Source organism: Protopterus annectens, chromosome 11.part0 (assembly GCF_019279795.1).
Source record: "Protopterus annectens isolate FY-2018-M chromosome 11.part0, PAN1.0, whole genome shotgun sequence".
Taxonomy (NCBI): Eukaryota; Metazoa; Chordata; order Ceratodontiformes; family Protopteridae; genus Protopterus; species Protopterus annectens.
The window spans coordinates 1,453,762,178-1,453,784,887 of NC_056745.1; the positions used below are offsets into that span (position 1 = coordinate 1,453,762,178).

The following is a 22,710-nucleotide window of genomic DNA, read 5'->3' on the forward strand; positions in this document are numbered from 1 at the left end:
GTCCGGAAAGTATCCACCTTACCAGATTCTAAGCAAGATCCAATGGATCACAGCCATACTGTAACACATGTGCACGTTGTCTGGAAAGTATCCACCTTACCAGATTCTAAGCAAGGTCCAATGGATCACAGCCAGACTGTAACACATGTGCACGTTGTCCGGAAAGTATCCACCTTACCAGATTCTAAGCAAGGTCCAATGGATCACAGCCAGACTGTAACACATGTGCACATTGTCTGGAAAGTATCCACCTTACATGTGCACATTGTCCAGAAAGTATCCACCTTACCAGATTCTAAGCAAGGTCCAATGGATCACAGCCAGACTGTAACACATGTGCATGTTGTCTGGAGAAGCAGCTAGAAGAAATGAGGATTCCCAACTTTATCCAGACACAAGCAGGCCTGATGCCCTGATAGGTGACAATGGGGAGGTGCATAAGGATAGCACACCCCAAAATGACTCAGAATACTCAGGAAAGGGGTTGGTAGGAGGCAACCAGTACTGCATCTGTAATCTACTCAAGCAGCTACTATTATGGTAAGTTCTTACACTGTTATACTATGTTCGTCATACAGATCACTATTGCAGTACTCTTTACTACTGGGAAGACAACCAGAGCTGATAAGGTGATGGTAGTAAACAGACTGATTAGGTTCAATTGTAATAGGCCCTGAGGGATGAAAAATAGCAAATATAGCCCTAACCCTTGGAGAAAGCATGGACTGAAGTATATCTGCTTCCAGAATAGATTGTGCACTCCCTCCCCTCCAAAGGGTCACACTGCTGGCTATTCCAGCATTCCTGTGGGGTCTGAGGGATGCTTTCACCCTCTAACTATGACAAGAGTAACAGGGTATCATGCAATGGGCCAGACACTTAGAAAAGCTTTTTTCTTGATTTTACTTCTTTCTTATATGCAAAGGGAAGAAACAGCTGATGTGAAATTCTGATGCTCACTGTTGTATCTAGATAATATCACAATTGTCTGTGGACATCTAAGGAGTGAAGGATATTATCTCCCTTGTCTTATGGAGCAGGAAAGAAAACAGTCAATTGAAAGGCATGGTTGACGGAGAACACTTTTTTACTGCTTTTGGCATAAATGTGAGGTTAGTTCAAAGACCAATCATATTGTCATGGAAGACTAGAAACAGCTTTCTCCCTACAAGGACCTGTAGTTCTGAAATAGTCCTGGGTGAGCAAATAACCAGTGATATTTAGGAAATGAGGCTGAGGCAGCAGACTCAAAAGGTGTCTGTCTGAGTTTTTTTCTGGGACAAAATTCAAGTTCCACGGAGGAGCAACACTATTTTTAAGTGGCCCCAGATGACAGTGTCCCAAGAATAAGTTTTTACCAGGCTGCAAGGATGTTACTGGAGGATCCTTAGATATGCAGGCTGAACTGGCTGAGGGATGTGCCTTTACAAAGACATGTGCCAAACCTGATTTGAATATCTCCCTTAACTATTGCAGAATCAAGGACACTGTCATCATGCTATCATTCTTATCTTTTCTGAGGCATCAGAAAGAAACCTGTTCTATTTGGATAAGTAGGACTGCTTACTGTCCGGCATCCTAGCCTCCTTAAGTATGGTCAGGACATTCTCAGAGAACCATCCAGTAGCCAAAGACTTATAAGGTTATTCCATGTAGCACATGAGCTGCACGGAATTTAGATTGAGGTGTCTCATTGTCCTCTTCTCCTGCTTTGTAAAGTCCATTTACCAAAGCTGTACACAAGACATCACCTTGGATATCTGAATAAGTGCCCAAAGGGTACCATTACGCACATCCTCGGCCCCTCCTCCATTACTTTCTGGACAATCATAGGGACAAGAAGGTTGAAGGGAATGCTTGCAAAAAGAGAACTGTCCTTTGAAGGAGAAGACATCCATAGCCTAAACTGCATTGTGTTGAGTTATGAAACTTTCTCAGCATTTTGTTGTTCAGAAAAGCAAGTAGGGCTGTCTCTGGGACACCTTACTTATGCATAATGTGCAGGAAGATATTCCTATGTAATACCCACTTGTGGGGATCTACAGTTAATCTGCTTAGTTGGTCCACCACTTAGATCAACTAGGATAGGATACAGATTACCTGTAGAGCAAAATGAGACTGAAAAGCTATGTCCACAGTAGTCATGGCCGGTTTGCACAAGGAGGAAGAAAGATTCCCCACTTGTTTGCTGATGTAACACATTGCAATAGTATTGTCACCTGCAAAACCTCTTTCTTCCAGCTGGCTTTGAAGGTTTTGAATGGCTGCATCAAGGCCTTTCTCTCAGTTGCATTTATGCACTTATCTTTTATGTTGCATTCCAAGCACCTTGTACTTAGAAGTTTCCTGTGTGTGCTCCACCAAACTAGATTTGTAGCATCTGTGTTTAGGGTCTGATTGTTGGGTTCCTATATGAATGATACATCTTGGTACCATCTGATCTGGTCGGACAACCATTATAGCTTCTTGGAAATAGAAGGCACCATAGTTAAGCACATTAGAAGAGGAAACAGAAAGTGATGTCTTACGAAAACTCTGCTGTGTCTGTAGATAAGCGGAAATGGTAAAAATGAAGATGAATCACAGACTTTACAGAGGAACATGAATCAACTGAAAAGACGATTGTTTCCAAGATAGAGTTAAGGAAATTGTACTTCATAGAGGTGAAAGCAGTGCCTTACAGTTTCATTATCTGAAGTAGCTTTGCAGAAAAGTCTTCAGTAAGAGGTTTGGGGTTACTTGGGGATGTCATGGTAGAGCTGGAACAGGGGTACAGAAGGGCTAGCTGTATGGCCAACATGTGATGGCCATCAATTTGCTGTCATCAGATCTGTTGTTTTCTTTTTTGTTTCACAGACAGATGGTTGTGGATATCAGATGCCATTTGGATTTAATAGACAGCCATTCTAGATTCTTGCTTGTGAAGCTCTGAAGTCAATCTGAATGTAATCCAAGCCATCCAGTGAATTCTACTGAAAAACAAGTATTTTTATAACCTTTTTTGTACTTCTTTGCAACTGTTTTACTGACTACTTTAAACTATTTTTTATTGATTGTGATTGTGTTTTCCACACTGCCTGTTACAATACTTGAACATTTTATATCATAGTTTAAATTCAGACTTGCTAAATCTCAGATGTTTGGCATTTTCTGAGCACTAAAGCCAACCATCTTATATTAAGAAGAGTCTAGTCAAGGACCCATCTGAGTTGGGGATTGTTGGAGCAAGGCTCAGTCTTGGGCTTTCCTATTGGTTGGATTGTTTGAAAACTGTTTTACTTAGCTGATATTTAAAGACAGCATTTGCGTGTAACTGTGTACTGTGCAACTGACGTGTATAGATGCAAATTGTTAAGAAGTCAAATTTTCCCTAGATAACTGCTAGGTAACCCTCCTAAGCTTTTGTGCCCAGTGCAGTTGTGCGCAATGCTGTGCAGGGAGCAACCTAGCTGGGTTTTTTGAGGAGCTGAGGCAGACTTTTACTCTTAAACCTTAGATTAGCTGACTTTACTAGTTCTACACTAAAACCTAGTTCATCTAGCCCACCCTCCATCACTTATTACAGCATACACCTGTTAAAATGGAAGGTCAGTTTCCCACCGTTTCTCTAGCCAGCCTAATTGACATGGGCATCCTGAAGCAATGTAGCAATTGCCTCATGTATGCAGACAACCTACTGCTCCTAAAACATGCAAATACAATATGTGAGAAGTGTATCTATACAATGAATCTGGTATCAATGCTCTATGTCTCATGTAACAACAAACCAAATACCAAGCAAGTTGTCAGCACCCACACGCCACTTCCCACACATATCACACACACACAACACATAAACCCACATAAGCAGAAGTACTCATTAGAAATATACCAAAAAAGCAAAGACCTCCCAAGCGCAAACCTTCTGCACACAATACGGTCCCAACAGCACCCACTACACATAATACACACATATCAATGCCTCACCCAATAAGCCCCTAAGGCAAAACATATCTAAACCAAACGTCTTGGTAATCGGAGCCTCCATAGTGAGACACAAAGATGTCCCCCTCATTAGGCTGGACAAGGAGAAGGTCACAGTCAGCTGTCTGTCTGGTACCAGGATCTGCCAAATCACATACACACTCAAGTCTCTCAACAACAAGTACTGTTATGACTCTGTCATAGTCCATGTTGGAGTGAATGACTTGAGATGTACCTCACTGGACTGTATGAAGAGAGATATGATGGGGCTTTCAGATTATGTGTCCCAGGCAGGTATCTCGCTAGACCTAAGCAGCATTCTTCCCTCACCCAGGATTATACCACAATACAGACAAAAAAAAATGGTTGACTTCAACAATTGGTTTACCTTCTGATGTCAGTCCATAGGAATTCAGTATCTGACAGCCAGGGATGATATGGTCGACAAACCATGCTGCTTTGCCAGTGATGGTCTTCACCTGTCGCCTCTAGGTTTTAGGTTGCTGGCAAAGGTACTTACCTACCGCTTAGTGCCTGTTTTATGCAATGTGATAAGAACAAAATTCCCAACTTAAAAATATCCTTCGGAACCCAACTCAGGGTTATGCTGCTTAATGCTAGGAGTCTAAATCAGAAACTACACTCACTTGAAACACTTCTCACCCTGGAGGATACTGATGTCTGCACAGTCACAGAGACTCAGAGACCTCATCGAGTACCCCGGCCATGCAGGACTATAATGCCTGCCAAACATTCAGACCACAAAATGAACATGAAAAAAACATAGAGGAGGAATAACCATCTTCATTAAACACAAATACATCTCTAAACTGGTTAAACAGTATGATTCCCTAGAGTTGCTCCACGTCCAGTTAACTGTAGGAAAGACCCCACTCACTTTATTGTTAGCTATAGGTCCCCATCATGAACCACAAAAACCCCACAGCCTATCTGGACCTACTTGAGTCATTCTCAGTACAGCCAAATACCCTAGTCATGGGTGACTTTTACTATCTTTCCATCGACTGGGTAACATATATGAGCACAAGCTCACTTGCCTAAAGGTTCCTGGACTTTAACAAAAATGCTCTGGAGCAAATAGTCAGCATCCCCACAAGGGGCTCTAATATTCTTGACAAAGTGCTCATTAACATGGGGAATCTCTGCACCACCCCATGTGTGGGGCCCTACCTGGTAAAGTAACAATTGTGTAATAGTTTCAGACCCCCTGCTAACACTGACAGCAATGACCTCTATCCTGAGATGTATACAAATGTCCTGTATAAACACCTTTATAAATGTATATACTCAGCTGTACTGCAGCAGATCAAATCAAGATCCTCACAAAAAAAAAATAAGCCACCCTGGTGGACATCTAGCATATGAACCTATACATATCAAGCAGAGTGCCTCTTTGGCCCTCTTCAAAAGGAACCTTGACGATCGGATGGGAGAAAGGAAATTCACCCTGGGGATCATGTCAGTCGCCCTGCTAGACAGGGGTCCAGGGAAGTAAATAGTGTGCAAAGAAATAGCCAGGGAATTGTTATGGCTAGGCTTGTATAGGCCCTAGGGCTGATAGCCTAGTACCAACCTATGAATCTATGAACCTATGAAATAGGTAATACAATAAGAGAAAGAAACTGCTGTCAAAAAACAAAGGGGAATATTCCCAGCAAAGGAAGAACTCCTTCCAAAGCATAAACAAGCTGATTAAACATATTGTAAAGTCCTTTAAAGCTAATTACGAAAATAAATTAGCATCCCTAGCTAAGAAAAATCACAAAACATTCTTTAGCTACATTTGAAATCTAAAAGAGAAGGCTTAGCTTTGTGCCGAACTAGTTGTGGGCAGTACCACATATAATGAACCTGAGGACATCGCCAACCTGCCAGCAGGCAGGTTTGGTGAATACTTCACCCCCCCCTATAGTCACCAATCATATCCCATAACATACCTGTCAGCAGTCCTCTGCCTAGCATCTTCAGAAATTATTAAATGGTCTAAAACAGGAACTAGCGGAACTACTGAGCAGGGTCGTCAGTTCTAAGTACTGGCTTTGATCCAGCTGAGTGGAAAACAGCAACCATAATCCCCTTGCACAAAGGGGATACCTCAACTGACTGCAGGAACTATGGACCCATAAGTGTAACCAGCCTTATCTGCAAGGCCATGAAGAGAATTCTCATGGACCTTACCAGCAAGAATATAGGTGACCTTCAAACTCTTGACCAGACCCAGTCTGGCTCCATTAAGAGCAAATCTTGTCTGCTAAACTAGTGGACTTCTTCAAGAATGTCACCAAGACCCTGGATGAAGGCAAAACATTTCACACTGCCTATCTCGACCTACCAAGGCCTTTGACACAATCCCTTACTCAGGCATCATTGAAAAACTCACCCAGCTGGGGATTAACCCTTATGTCACTAGATGGTTTGCCAACTGGCTCACAAACAGAGCACATACAGTCAAAACTGGGGATGCCAACTCTACTAGCAGACCTGTTACCAGTGGTGTTCTACAATGATCTATGCTAGGCCCCCTACTGTTTGGTATCTATTTTTCTGAAGTCCAGGTGAAAATTGATCGCCTATTTCTTACCCAGTTTGCTGATGACTGTAAACTGGGTACAACGATCGAATCCACCAAAGATGTCAACAGAATACAAAATGGGCTTACACAGACAAATGATTGGTGTTGAAGCCATGGACTTAAATTAATGCAAAAAAATGCATTATCATTCCCTTTAGCAAAAGAGAAATCCCCTACTAATTACATCATTAAGAATACCCCCCAAGTTCAAACCCAGTGGTGAGATATTTAGGAACGCAAGTTGATAGCGGCCTTAATTTTGATCATCGGGTATCCACAGTAGTAAGGATGGCCTTCCACATTGTACACTGCATAAGCAAGGGTATAGCATCCAAAGCTAAGGAGGTTATAACTCCTTTGTACTTGGCTGTCATCAGGCCAATAATTTAGTACATTGCTCCCTTCTGTATGTACCTCACCAGACATCTGCAGCAACTGGAGAGACCTCAGAAATTTTTCACCAGGAAAATTCAGGGCCTACAATACATGACCTACACAGACAGACTGAATGCCCCCTCACTTTATTTAGTATTGTATAGACTGTTTAGAGGTGACTTGTGCCTGGCCTACAGAGCAGTCTCAGACCCTGCCTTGATGAAGCTGCTGCACATCCTCAAATCCAATGGGGCAAGATTCACTTGCTCTAGGGACCTTAACTTAGCCTGTGATATTAACAGGACATGCTAGAGAGACAGATAGGTCTCTCAGAGGTTGCCACTTCTTTGGAACAAACTCCCAACTCATGTAAAACAGGGCTACTCGGTGATCCAATGTAAGTGTAACCTGGGCAGTTGGATGGGAAGCCATAAATTTACACCAGGGGTTTCACCTATGTCCCTCTTAGACAGGGGCAGTTGGTGCCGATCTTAGATTTGCACGCAGACACGGCTATATATCTTGGTCCATAAGGGAACAAGGGTATAACATGGTTCGGCTTGTAGAGGCCTTAGGACCAGTAGTCTAGTAACCTCCTATGATTCTATGAAGAATCCCTGAACTGCATTCCCTGAAAACAAATGACCACAAATCATACACTTTAAGTGTTTTTTGCATGGGGCAAACTACTAACTACACACTCTGATGGGGGGGGGAGTTGTAATAACCGCCCACCCTTGAAATTATATAGACAAACTCTATGGTCATACCAATTCAAAGAAGGGGGAAATTCCATTAAAAAGGACATCACTGCAGGCATAACTCACAGACATTGATTTTCAGTGGAGGAGCTCATATCCTTGGTGGGTTGAATTTTGAGCAAATGAGGGTTGAGGATTCAATCTTTGTCCACCTAAAGGTAAACTCGGAAGCATTTTTCATTATATCTTTTAACTATTTGTGATTTCTTAATTCAGACAAAATATGGCCTTAGCACTTTTTTTAATTTTGTAACCTGGTTTGTGAAATGCTCCATTCTACAGTCACAGTACAATTTCTGTATGTTCCTTTACCTGACTTTATATTTATAGTTTTCTACTAACTGTTCTATTTATTGTACTTCTTAATTTCATGTTCAGTGTTTAGTTTCTTCAGCACTGTAATAAACTCGGACTGATTAAGCGAACAGCCATCTTCTTGAATCAGCAGCACTGAAAGTTTGCAGCTCAGTTTCTTCACAGTTTACAGTTCATACAATATGACCGACTCTTCAACATACAAATGCCATTTAAAATATTAGTCTGTAAAGTAGATTTCATTACAAATACAGAAAAAAATTACAATTAACAAGGCAATGTGTACTAAAAGAAAACATTGTGATCAACATATTGTACATATACTGCATTATTTTCTTATTATCATAGACTAAAATAGAACTGCAATGCCTTTATGGTACACCACTGTAACTTCCCATACTGTGTCATCAGCTACTTCTTAAGCACCTCTGCATTTGAAACTGATTTTTCTACATTTTCTATTTTTGTTTTTTTAAAACATCAAGACCTCATGTTATTTTATACCTTCGAAGATGACCAGGAAGTCATAAGACCATACAAAACTGGCAGGCAGAATATCAGGCAAATTTAAACTGGTCAAGAACAATTTACTGCATTTCCAAATCAGTTCAAATATGTGCTATCTGAAGTAGTAATATTTCTGCTGAGGTAATTTGTATACCTTAGGACAGGTAAAATCCTAGATAGTCAAAATTCTTGCCATGTTAGCCATTTGTTAATTTTAATTTTTGGCAAACAAAATGAAAAACACTGTGCCAGCTCTAACATTTGGATATATTTATACAGTCTGTAGTAAAACAAGTCCACCTCATATAAAAATCTGCTTGTGTAGATTATCAGTCAATATGATATATGTTTCTGCATCGTGAGGACGTGAACAAAGCAGACCACACCACATTCTAGAAGAGTTCACACAAAACTGGTTTCTGCAGTATACAGAATGCCTTCTGCTTTGATGCGATCCGACATTGGTCCGTAGATATCCTTCGAGAATGGCACTACCATTCCTTTTGTTGTAATTTCACCTGAAGATAAAGTGAAATATGCATTTGAATTAAATTCATATAGTATCGACACAGACAATACATTGGCATTACACCTGTAAGCAAACAAGCATTTTAGTACATTATGTTATGTTCTAAAATGTGTACCTCAAGCTTATACCTATGAAGAATTCAGGATGGGATCTAATCTGAAATGTACAACACGCTTTTCAGAAAGTATAAGTCAATACAGCTGATTGAAATTGATATAACATGTTTTTTTCCAAGGAAAAATAGTAGAAAAACGTGTAATTCAGTAAAATATTTACATTTTCACTGTGATAAAATGTTGTAAAAAGGTAACATTTAAATGAAAATATAAATGCTCAGCATTCAATAGATTACTCAGTCATATTAAAAATGCTTACCATCTAATACCATCTTGGCAGCTATAGCAGTAGGGAAGCCTACTGTTTTAGCCATTGCAGAATAACCATTGGTTTCACCATACACCACCAAACTGACGTGATTCATTTCCAACTTTCCAGACTGATGTCTAACACCAATGTCATTCCTCAAAATTATCATATCTCTTTCACCAGCACCTGAAACATTGAACATGTATTTACTGTAATATCTATATTCTAGATTCAAACAAAAAAGTTAAAAAAAATAATGAGTTAACTGTACTCAAACATATATGTAGTTTCAAAACAAAATTCTCACAGAAACTTTACTTGGTAGTTGTCATAATCAAATATTGTAAACACCAAAATGACTTGTACTTCACTTTAACCTTAACACAGAATGTCTTGAAGGCCCTGCTGAGTGTGAACCAACAGCCATATATTGCCCACATCAGGAAAATGGAGACTGTCACTGACTAGAGAGACTAGGTGTGTGGATCTGCCCCAACCATTAAATCTGCACAGAGCTACATTGATAGGTAAGTTTCATGGCATGTACAATGGAATAATGATATGTTATATAAACAACATATTACATATGCTTCTTTCAGACTCCTACTGGCTTCCAGTATTATCTTGAGAACTTTGGAAAGTAACATGGAAAATAAGGTAAAAATTACTATAAAATAGAGAAATTTCTGTTTCAGAATTCCAGCCCTCAAATCTAGCACTGCAGAGCTGTCTAATAGTTCTTCCCTGAATGGAACAATACAGCTAACATGATGTCAGATTACATCAACCACAACTGAAGAATGTGGCTCCATACTAGTCTGTTGGTTGTAGAGGTTAGTTAGGAGGCAAATTATTTATTGGTAATTTCCTTATCCTTCTGGAGCGTTTCTCCCCGGGCCTCCGCTGAAAACAGGATCTGTGGAACCTAGTCGGACTTTCCCGGTCAACAAATGTTAAATAAAAATAAATAAAAATAAATAAAATAAAATCTGTATGGTGGATGTCTACAACAGGGGTACACAGATCTCAAACTTCCACTCTGTAGACTCCTGGTAGTTACTTAGAACCTGTTTCAAGACCAAAGGTGGTTGGGGGTCAGCATGATGATAAGGTTAAGACAAGACGTACAGGGTTTGATTCTCACTAAGGGAAATTGGTTAGGGTTAAAATGGTCAACAAGGACACCTCTCCTAGTACTTACCAATGAATCTATGAACCCATGAACCAAAGAAAGAAGCATGTACTCAGCCTTCAGTGTAAAATTATTAATGCACTCAAGGCAGTTTATCATTGCAAAGTTCGCACACGTGTATGTGTGCGGACACTCACACACATTCAAAGATTCAGCTTTGTCGCTTTGGAATATCACTGAACAAGATTGGAAAGAGAATGTTCTAGTCTGATGTCTGCTGTTCAATGAGCAGATATACTTTAAAAACAAGTCTAGGATTCATGTCAACCATAGGAGATCATCTCGCTAATTAAAATGGCTTCCATAATGGGTGTCAGGTTATACCTGGAACATGTAATAATTGTAATGACATGTGGGAATAGTATTACTTTTATCAGAACTGAACCACAAGGAACAGATGACTTCATATCTTCTCAGACATATAGCTCACCCTTCAAAGAACACAACTGCTTTTTTCAATAATTTTGTCTACATATTAGTCTCTGTCTCGCTCTCTCGCTCTCTCTCTCTGTCCAGCACTTAGAAAAGTCAGCTTGATACTTATTGAGGTCACCAACATTAGTGCTAATTAGCAGTTTACATATAAGCAACAACTCAACAGAAAGTGGGCAGGAGCTACCAATATATGGGGCCCCCACTACCAAATGAAAGCAACTGTAAATGAAGAGCAACAGTAGCACATTTAGAGATTTGCAGAAGTTGGAATTCTTGTCATCCGGAAACACTTTATGTTTTTGCATGAACCTGAGGAAAGATTTTTTTTATTCTTGTTTTAAATGTCCCTCCAGAAAAATGTTTGTACACCATTACTACTACACGCTATAATGCACTGTTTAATATAACTAAGAAGTGCCAAGTTATTCCAATAAAGGTCATCTGACAGTTCCATAGGGTTGTCTTCTACTACAGCTTTTCTTCCTCAACCTCTGCCGAGCAGGTATCCAGCCCAGTAACAAAACAAGAAATAAAAAAAATAGGACAAAAGAAGAAAGTAATAAAGAAAAGAAAGATGTGGAAATACTAAACGGCCTTGTTGAACAGAATAAGATAAAAAGGTAGGACTATTTGTCTTATCAGCTTGCTTTCCATAAAATATGGAACACAATAATTTACCCCCAAAAAACAAGAATATATGACATGAGGCCTAATGTTATTACAACATATAAGCTTCTTAAATTGATAAGTGGTAAACAAAGTACAAGCTTAGCTTTATGTTCATTCAGGAGCTGAAAATGTTGACTAAGGACTGAATGGCTGAAAAAAATGGGTGGGTTTATAGCTGTCATGAGATGGAATGGTCATTCTTTAGACTTCAGGTTGACTGAAGTTTATATCTAGATGTATGACCTGAAATATGAATAGACACTACACATGGGGGCTCATAGCCAAGCAGTAGTCTGTGTCATGAGATATCTGTAGCCCTAACTGTTTAGGAAGTACAGTTACAACTGTTTGTACTTAGAGCATGTGCTACATGGTATACTCCATCCCCTTGGACCAACAAAGTAGGCTTAACTGGAGGTAAAGACACTATGCACAAGTCCAGCATCTCCACTTAAGCTGCTACAGCAGATTCAGTGGTACAACACTTACTTTAGGTTCAGAAGACTGTGGGTTCTATTCTTACACCAGGTAGATGGATTACTGACATTACATTGTAACATAAGGGGAATGCTGCACTCCTGACTATGTTGTCTTTTGGATGAGATGTGAGGTCTCATCCGCTTGAGCTGGTAATAGCTCAGGCAGATGTAAAAGACCCTACAGTAACTATGAAAAATATTTGGGGAAGTCCTTGAATGCCTTGGCAAAATTTCCCCTAGTAATATAAATGCCAGCTCAGATATCCACTGAAAAGAGCCCAGTAGCCTACTAGGACTAACCTGGTCAAATATGGGTAAATAAATAAAGAAAGCTCATGGTTTTGTAACTGTAACCTCCATGTCACTACAGAAATGTGAATATCAGAGTGACAGCTATGCACAGGCAAATGATGCATTTGAATATTCTAAATGACATCACCACATCACAGCATGTTATGCTACTTGGGAAACTTGCACTGGTTCCTTCCAAAAGCTCTTGATCAATGATGGATAAATTCCAATATCAATCCTACTAGATGATGGAACAGCAAGGACTACACCATGACTACTACAGGAATGCCAATGAAGGACTGCAAACACCTTACTCTATGAATATGCAACACATACAAAATGACAAACAATAATTTCTCTGACAATAAGTCAACAGACAGCTGGAATGCAGGAAATGCTATACAATTATTTAGCCTAGCATATTTTAGTATCCAGTCTAAAGGTTAACATCATAGAGATAACAATTTCTCCCGTAGCTTAATTCATATCTTTGAAGTAGATCAGTGCTGTGCTGAAGGATGGGTCACCCTTGTGGGCTAAATTCTGATTGTGAAAGAGTGACCCAAATTACTAAACTTCTTCACCAGCAAAATGAGAAAGTTCTACAACCAAAACTAAACAGGTATCCATTGAACTGTTCCTTGTAGGCTAATTAAGCAATGCTAATGATACAATAAATGCTCATTACTGTTTACAAATGAGCACACTGATTGGGCATCCAAACTTGGGGCTCGTTGTAAACTGAGCATATACCAATAGAAAAAAAGTTTGGACACTGAAGTACTATTGTGTAGCCAGACTTTCTAAAGACATATGCTGAGGGACAGAGCAAAATGTAAGAAAAATTGGGTATGTTCAGCTAAACTAAGCAAACAGAAACCTACTTGATTTTACTTGTGTGTTTTCACTGTCCCTTGTAAAGCTGTAGATTTTTAATAGTTAAAAATGAAAAAAGGTTCTGTTTTCTCCACTGTTTCTCTTATACTACTGCACTGTGCTGCTATACTACTGCATTGTTTCTCTTATACTACTGCACTGTGCTCTTTTACTACTGCACTGTGTTTTTATACTACCGCTCAGTGCTGTTATACTACTGCATTGTGCTGTTATACTACTGCACTGTGTTCTTATACTACCGCTCTGTGCTGTTATACAACTGCACTGTGCTGTTATACTACTGCACTGTGTTCTTATACTACCGCTCTGTGCTGTTATACAACTGCACTGTGCGGTTATACTACTGCACTGTGTTCTTATACTACTGCACTGTGCGGTTATACTACCGCACTGTACTCTTATACTACTGCTCTGTGCTGTTATACAACTGCACTGTGCTGTTATACTACTGCACTGTGTTCTTATACTACTGCTCTGTGCTGTTATACAACTGCACTGTGTGGTTATACTACTGCACCGTGTTCTTATACTACTGCTCTGTGCTGTTATACAACTGCACTGTGCGGTTATACTACTGCACTGTGTTCTTATACTACTGCTCTGTGCTGTTATACAACTGCACTGTGCTGTTATACTACTGCACTGTGTTCTTATACTACGGCTCTGTGCTGTTATACTACTGCACTGTGTTCTTATACTACTGCTCTGTGCTGTTATACTACTGCACTGTGCTCTTATACTACTGCTCTGTGCTGCTAAACTGCTGCACTTCTTCTCTCATACTACTGCACTGTGCTCTTTTACTACTGTACTGTGCTCTTATACTACTGCTCTGTGCTGTTATACAACTGTGCTGTGCTGTTATACTACTGCACTGTGTTCTTATACTACTGCTCTGTGCTGTTATACAGCTGCACTGTGCGGTTATACTACTGCACTGTGTTCTTATACTACTGCTCTGTGCTGTTATACAACTGCACTGTGCAGTTATACTATTGCACTGTGTTCTTATACTACTGCTCTATGCTGTTATACAACAGCACTTTTGTGTTATACTACTGCACTGTGTTCTTATACTACTGCTCCTTGCTGTTATACTACTGCACTGTGTTCTTATACTACTGCTCTGTGCTGTTATACTACTGTACTGTGTTCTTATACTACTGTTCTGTGCTGTTATACAACTGCACTGTGCTTTTATACTACTGCACTGTGTTCTTATACTACTGTTCTGTGCTGTTATACTACTGCACTGTGCTGTTATACTACTGCACTTCCTCTCTTATACTACTGCACTATGCTCTTATACTACTGCACTGTGTTCTTATACTACTGCTCTGGGCTGTTATACTACTGCACTGTGCTGTTATACTACTGCACTGTGTTCTTATACTACTGCTCTGTGCTGTTATACTACTGCACTGTGTTCTTATACTACTGCTCTGTGCTGTTATACTACTGCACTGTGCTCTTATACTACTGCACTGTGTTCTTATACTACTGCTCTGTGCTGTTACACTACTGCACTGTGTTGTTAAACTGCTGCACGTCTTCTCTCATACTACTGCACTGTGCTCTTTTACTACTGTACTGTGCTCTTATACTACTGCTCTGTGCTGTTATACAACTGTGCTGTGCTGTTATACTACTGCACTGTGTTCTTATACTACTGCTCTGTGCTGTTATACAGCTGCACTGTGCGGTTATACTACTGCACTGTGTTCTTATACTACTGCTCTCTGCTGTTATACAACTGCACTGTGCGGTTATACTATTGCACTGTGTTCTTATACTACTGCTCTATGCTGTTATACAACTGCACTGTGCTGTTATACTACTGCACTGTGTTCTTATACTACTGCTCTGTGCTGTTATACTACTGCACTGTGTTCTTATACTACTGCTCTGTGCTGTTATACTACTGTACTGTGTTCTTATACTACTGTTCTGTGCTGTTATACAACTGCACTGTGCTTTTATACTACTGCACTTTGTTCTTATACTACTGTTCTGTGCTGTTATACTACTGCACTGTGCTGTTATACTACTGCACTTCCTCTCTTATACTACTGCACTATGCTCTTATACTACTGCACTGTGTTCTTATACTACTGCTCTGGGCTGTTATACTACTGCACTGTGCTCTTATACTACTGCTCTGTGCTCTTATACTAGTGCACTGTGCTCTTATACTACTGCTCTGTGCTGTTATACTACTGCACTGTGCTCTTATACTAATGAACTGTACTCTTATACTACTGCACTGTGCTGCTATTCTACTGCACGGTTTCTCTTATACTACTGCACTGTGCTCTTATACTACTGTTCTGTTCTCTTATACTGCTGCTCTGTGCTCTTATACTACTGCACTGTGCTGTTATACTACTGCACTCCTTCTATTATACCACTGCACTATGGTGTTATACTACTGCACTGTGCTCTTATACTACTGCACTGTGGTCTTATACTACTGCACTGTGGTCTTATACTACTGCACTGTGCTGTTATACTACTGCTCTGTGCTGTTATACTACTGCACTGTGCTCTTATACTACTGCACTGTTTCTCTTATATTACTGCACTGTGCTCTTATACTACTGCACTGTGCTCTTATACTACTGCACTGTGCTGTTACACTACTGCACTCCTTCTCTTATACTACTGCACTGTGCTCTTATACTACTGATCTGTGCTGTTATACTACTGCACCGTGCTATTATAGTACTGCACTGTGCTCTTATACTACTGCACTGTGCTCTTATACTACTGCTCTGTGCTCTTATACTACTGCACTGATTCTCTTATACTACTGCACTGTGCTCTTATACTACTGCATTGCGCTATTATACTACTGCACTGTTTCTCTTATACTACTGCACTGTGCTCTTATACTACTGCACTGTGCTCTTATATTACTGCGCTGTGCTCTTATACTACTGCACTGTGCTCTTATACTACTGCATTGTGCTGTTATATTACTGCACTCCTTCTTTTGTACTATTGCACTGTGCTCTTATACTACTGCACTGTGCTCTCATACTACTGCTCTGTGTTGTTATACTACTGCACTGTGCTGTTATACTACTGCTCTGTGCTCTTATAATACCGTTCTGTGTTTTTATACTACTGCACTGTGCTGTTATATTACTGCTCTGTGCTCTTATACTACTGCACTGTGCTGTTATACTACTGCACTGTGCTGTTATATTACTGCATTAGTTCTCTTATACTACTGCACTGTGCTCTTATACTACTGCTCTGTGCTCTTATACTACTGCACTATGCTGTTATACTACTGCACTGTTTCTCTTATACTACTGCATTGTGCTCTTATACTACTGCACTGTGCTTTTATACTACTGTTCTGTGCTCTTATACTACTGTACTGTGCTGTCATACTACTGCACTGTGCTCTAATATTACTGCTATGTGCTCTTATACTGCTGCACTGTGCTGCTATACTAATGTACTGTTTCTCTTATACTACTGCACTGTGCTCTTATACTACAACTACTGCACTGTGCTGTTATACTACTGCACTCTACTGTTATACTACTGCATTGCTTCTCTTATACTACAGCACTGTGCTCTTATACTACTGCACTGTGCTCTTATACTACTGCTCTTTGCTCTTATACTACTGAACTGTGCTGCTATACTACTGCACTGTGCTCGTATTCTACTGCTCTGTGCTCTTATACTACTACTACTACTGCACTGTGCTTTTATACTACTGCACTGTGCTCTTATACTACTGCTCTGTGCTCTTATACTACTGCACTGTGCTCTTATACTACTGTTCTGTGCTCTTATACTGCTGCATTGTGCTCTTATACTGCTACACTGCTTCTCTTGTACTACTGCTCTGTGCTCTTATACTGCTGCACTGTGCTGTTATACTACTGCACTGCTTCTCTTATACTACTGCACTGTGCTCTTATACTACTGCACTGTGCTGCTATACTGCTGCACTGTGCTCATATACTACTGCTCTGTGCTGTTATACTACTGCACTGTGTTGTCATACTACTGCACTGCTTCTTTTATACTACTGCATTGTGCTGCTATACTACTGTGCACTGTGCTCGTATACTACTGCTCTGTGCTGTTATACTACTGCACTGTGTTGTCACACTACTGCACTGCTTCTTTTATACTACTGCATTGTGCTGCTATACTACTGTACTGTGCTTGTATACTACCGCTCTGTGCTCTTATACTGCTGCACTGTGCTGTTATACTACTGTCTGTGCTCTTATACTACTGTACTGTGCTGTTATACTACTGCACTGCTTCTCATACTACTGCTCTGTGCTCTTATACTACTGCACTATGCTCTTATACTACTGCTCTGTGCTCTTATACTATGCACTGTGCTGTTATACTACTGCAGTGTGCTGTCATACTACTGCACTGCTTCTCTTATACTACTGTACCGTGCTCTTATACTACTGCACTGCTTCTCTTATACTACTGCACTGTGCTCTTATACTACTGCAATGCTTCTCTTATACTACTGCACTGTGCTGTCATACTACCGCACTGCTTCTCTTATACTAGTGCACTGTGCTGTCATACTACCGCACTGCTTCTCTTATACTACTGCACTGTGCTCTTATACTACTGCCATGCTTCTCTTATACTACTGCACTGTGCTCTTATACTACTGCACTATGCTATTATACTACTGCACTATTTCTCTTATACTACTGCACTGTGCTCTTATACCACTGCTCTGTACTCTTATACTACGGCACTGTGCTATTATAGTACTAACCTGTTTCTCTTATACTACTGCACTGTGCTGTCATACTACTGCACTGTGCTCTAATACTACTGCTCTGTGCTCTTATACTGCTGCACTATGCTGCTATACTACTGCACTGCTTTTCTTATATTACAGCACTGTGCTCTTATACTACTGCACTGTGCTGCTATACTACTGCACTGTGCTGTTATACTACTGCACAGTGCTCTTATACTACTGCTCTGTGCTCTTATACTACTGCACTGTGCTCTTATACTACTGCTCTGTGCTCTTATACTGCTGCACTGTGCTCTTATACTACTGCACTGCTTCTCTTACACTACTGCACTGTGTTCTTATACTGCTACTACTGCACTGTGTTGTTATAATACTGCAGTGTGCTCTTATACTACTGCACTGTGCTACTAGACTACTGCACTGTGCTCGTATAGTAATGTGCTGTGCTGTCATACTACTGCACTGCTTCTCTTATACTACTGTACTCTGCTTGTATACTACTGCTCTGTACTCTTATACTACTGCACTGTGCTCTTATACTACTGCTCTGTGCTCTTATACTACTGCACTGTGCTGTTATATTACTGCACTGTGCTGTCATACTACTGCACTGCTTCTCTTATACTACTGCACTGTTCTCTTATACTACTGCAATGTTTCTCTTTTACTACTGCACTGTGCTCTTATACTACTGCACTGTGTTCTTATACTACTGCTCTGTGCTGTTATACTACTGCACTGTTCTCTTATACTACTGCAATGCTTCTCTTTTACTACTGCACTGTGCTCTTATACTACTGAACTGTGCTCTTATACTACTGCTCTGTGCTCTTATACTACTGCACTGTGCTGTCATACTACCGCACTGCTTCTCTTATACTACTGCACTGTGCTCTTATACTACTGCACTGTGCTGTCATACTACCGCACTGCTTCTCTTATACTACTGCACTGTGCTCTTATACTACTGCACTGCTTCTCTTATACTACTGCACTGTGCTCTTATACTACTGCACTGCTTCTCTTATACTACTGCACTGTGATCTTATACTACTGCATTTCTTCTCTTATACTACTGCACTGTGCTCTTATACTACTGCATTGCTTCTCTTATACTACTGCACTCTGCTCTTATACTACTGCACTGCTCCTCTTATACTACGGCACTGTGCAAGAATGTGCAGTACATCAGTATACAGAAAACAGCATGGAAGAAGACTAAATTGTTATTATGCAAACACATTATCTAAGAAAGGTAAGTAATTTCTTTTTTTAAATAATGTCATTGTATAAAAACAATTTTCCACTCTTCTTTATGAGTATATTAGGATTTACTCATGGTTTGTGTTGTTCAATCTCTAGGGCTTTGCCCTCATGATCAAACTACACCAACCATTGGTAAATCCTGATATACCACGCACAGTTATGGATTATTGCTTATTCAAGTTATTGCTAGCACTGTGAGTTTTGCGAAATATGCCGAGGATTGCACATCTGACTAGCAGGATGCGCATCTGACAGGCACTTTACCTCAAGATCTTGCATGTCATGTAGCAAATATCAGCAGCAGTACTGTAGTAGTCACATGGACAAAGGGCAGCATGTTAGCCAGACATGGTAGGGAACTGCAGCAGCCCCACATATAAAGGGCAGCATGTTAGCCAGACATGGTAGAGAACTGCAGCAGCCCCACGGACAAAGGGAAGCATTCCATGGGATGACGGGCTTAACTTGCCAAACCTCACTCCTGCCTCTATCCAGATGTGTGATAATCTTAAAAGCAGTGCATTATCTTAGGCAGATCAACAGCAGCTTACTGTTGCAAAAAAATGACAATGTTTGCAAAAACCCTTCTGAAAAATTAATATTCGAGAGTTTTGTTTTTCAAATAAAATCAACTCAAAACTTCAGGTAGATACATTATTGGCTTGTCTGCCACTCCAAGAAAAATGTATGTATCTGTTAAGTTTTTGAAAGCTTCTGCATTAGCTGTCTATTACCAGCAGCACAAGTTTCAACAGTCTTTTCCATGCACTATGAACTACACATACACTTGTTACTAAGTGCCCTAATTATTTTTATCTCTTGTTTTACTGTATTTTTGAAACCTACACATTCAAATAAAAAAGCTTCACCTCTAACATTGAATACACTGATCAGGTCAGCCTGTGTTTTCCATTACCCATGGAAGCTGTATGTAATTTCCATAATCGTTGTAGGTAATTTAACTTTCCTGTATTCCCTAGCTTCTCGTGTTATATCTTTGGACATGTTCCAAATTATTTTTATATTTCCTGAAACAGGGGATAAAAGACATCTCTCATTTTAGAATATAGAGATGATATGGAAGTATTAAGGTTTTGTTATTACCGTTAAACTACTAGATTTTAAATATAACATGCAGCATAGTATTCTGTAAGTCTTACATAGTTATTAGTTTATCATCCACAACTTTTTCTAGAAGTTTATAGCCCTCGAACCTGACAATGAATGACAGTACCTAGACTTATCAGCAAAGTACATTTGATTTTTTTTTGACATTTAGAACATACTAGTGTATTAGTGACTAGTGGTGGTGCAGAGGACTAAAACGCTGTGTGATTGATAGGGTTTGAATCTTGTCCCTGTACTCCCAGATCACATACCAGGTTCCAGCACCCCCCCCAAAATCTCCTAAGAACAAGTCCTCAAAGCACTGTCCAAGGCCAAGAACACTGCTTCCATGGGGAATGATAACATACCAGGATGCCTAATGTTCAGGGTGAAAATGGAGCTGGCAAACCCATAACAGAGGATCTTTAATAACCTCCAACCGGGGATTGTACTGGATGAGTGGAGGACCTCCCTGCACAAAGGTCGGCTGTTACTTGACCCACATAACTATAGACCTATAGGCATGATCAGCCTCATCTTTAAGTCTATGGAAAAGGTCATTATGGAATGAATACTGACATAGGCAGCTTACAAACTATTGATTTAAGCAAGTTCAATTTTGTCAAGGAAAGGCCCTGCTTACTTGATGTAGTCAACATCTTTAAAAAGGTTACTGAAGCACTGAATGAAGGAAAATCTGTACACAGCACATATCTAGATTTCAGAAAGGCATTTGACACGATCCCCACTCAGGCATAGTTCATAAATTCATCTCATTAACTGTAAGTCCCTATAAAACTCACTGGGCTACAAACCAGCTCACAAATAGAACCCAAGAAATTAGGAAGGGTGGATCTACTTCCTCCAAAAAAGATGTCACTAGTGGTGTACCTTACAAATCAGTCCTTGGACCACTCCTCTTTAGCATCTACTTCTTGGAGGTCAAAGCTAATCTTAAGGCCTTATTGCTGCCAAGTATGCAGATGACTGTAAACTTGATGCCATCATAAATTCTCCAAAACATACAGAAATCCTTCAGGAAGGCCTTTCTCAAACAAATAACTGGTATTAAAGTTACTGCCTAAAACTAAATGCTAAAAAATGTATAACTGTATTCTTCAGCAAGCATGACATTCCCTGCATATCACATACAAAACACACACACAGCAGTAAATTGACCCAGTAGTGAAGGACCTAAGAACCCATGTGGAATGAGCTTGTCATTGGATCACCAAGCATCCCCTGTTATAAGGAAACACTTTTTCATTCAGCAGTCAATTGGTAAGAGTATGGCATCCAGGTCCAGGGAGGTAGCCACTCCACTGAATTCTGCCTTCATTAGGCCTGTCATTCAGTATAAGGTCCTCTTTGATATATATCTGTCCAAATACCTGATACAACTCGAGTGACCATGGTGTTTTCTCACTAAGAAAATAAGAGCCTAAATCACAAAAGCTACACCAATCATCTCAAATCCCTCTCTGTTAGCTGCCAATCTTAAAGCCCAGCCCAATGTCAATTATAAATGGCAGAATATAATTTACGTATTGCCTCTGTATTCATGCCCATTTTAGCATACCAGAAGCATCTGAGAAAAGTAACTGTAAATAGTTGTTTTCAATATGATTTATAGAGTTTTGGTCTGCAGTGTTGCTAAGCACTATTCTCTTAAGTAGATTTAAAAGAATAGAGGTGAGGAAGTGAGAAGTTTTACTGGTGTCTGTGTTTTTGATCTCCAGGTACATTTCAGCTATACAATTTCCTGTGATGGACTGCTACACACACAGAGCAGGAGATCTTTCCCTTCCTGTGGTATTTTCCCATTCTCCCTGCTTACTGACTTTGGAGGTAGATATAAGTAATGGGGTGAGTATGGCACATATTGCAGGGTACCCCTGCAGAAATGATTTTTTGTGTTTTTTTTTTCCTTTTCCTTTGTAATGTTAATGCAGAATTGTATTTCTTTACTGTCGATGATTTGGCTTCATTGTTATTACTGTCAGTGACTCATTATAGATCCCATACAAGAGATTACAGGGGCAAAACATTAATTTAAATGTTCAGATCAAAGCTGCCAGTGGCAAGACATTCTGAATGATAGAAACAGCACTCAACATACAATGATATAAAATAAATGCAGGATAAGATTGAGGGCGTACCATCATTATAAAATTAGCTGCAACTTTATTTTAAACTAGAA

The 22,710-nt window shown here is 39.9% G+C and overlaps 1 protein-coding gene across 6 annotated transcripts in view; it reads right to left on the reverse strand.

Annotated features, from left to right (window-relative positions):
- Nucleotides 1-8,470: 8,470 nt before the first annotated feature.
- The window catches only part of LOC122815900 (alpha-aminoadipic semialdehyde synthase, mitochondrial-like), a 1,133,057-nt gene continuing 1,118,817 nt past the window's right edge, over nt 8,471-22,710 (reverse strand). For all 6 annotated transcript variants that reach the window (XM_044088750.1, XM_044088747.1, XM_044088751.1 and 3 more), the window contains 2 exons: nt 9,419-9,595; nt 8,471-9,032 (listed from right to left, as the gene is read on the reverse strand). In XM_044088750.1, the coding sequence (XP_043944685.1) occupies nt 8,917-9,032; nt 9,419-9,595 (293 nt within the window). In that variant the 3' untranslated portion in view covers nt 8,471-8,916. The remainder of the gene's footprint in view (nt 9,033-9,418; nt 9,596-22,710) is intronic.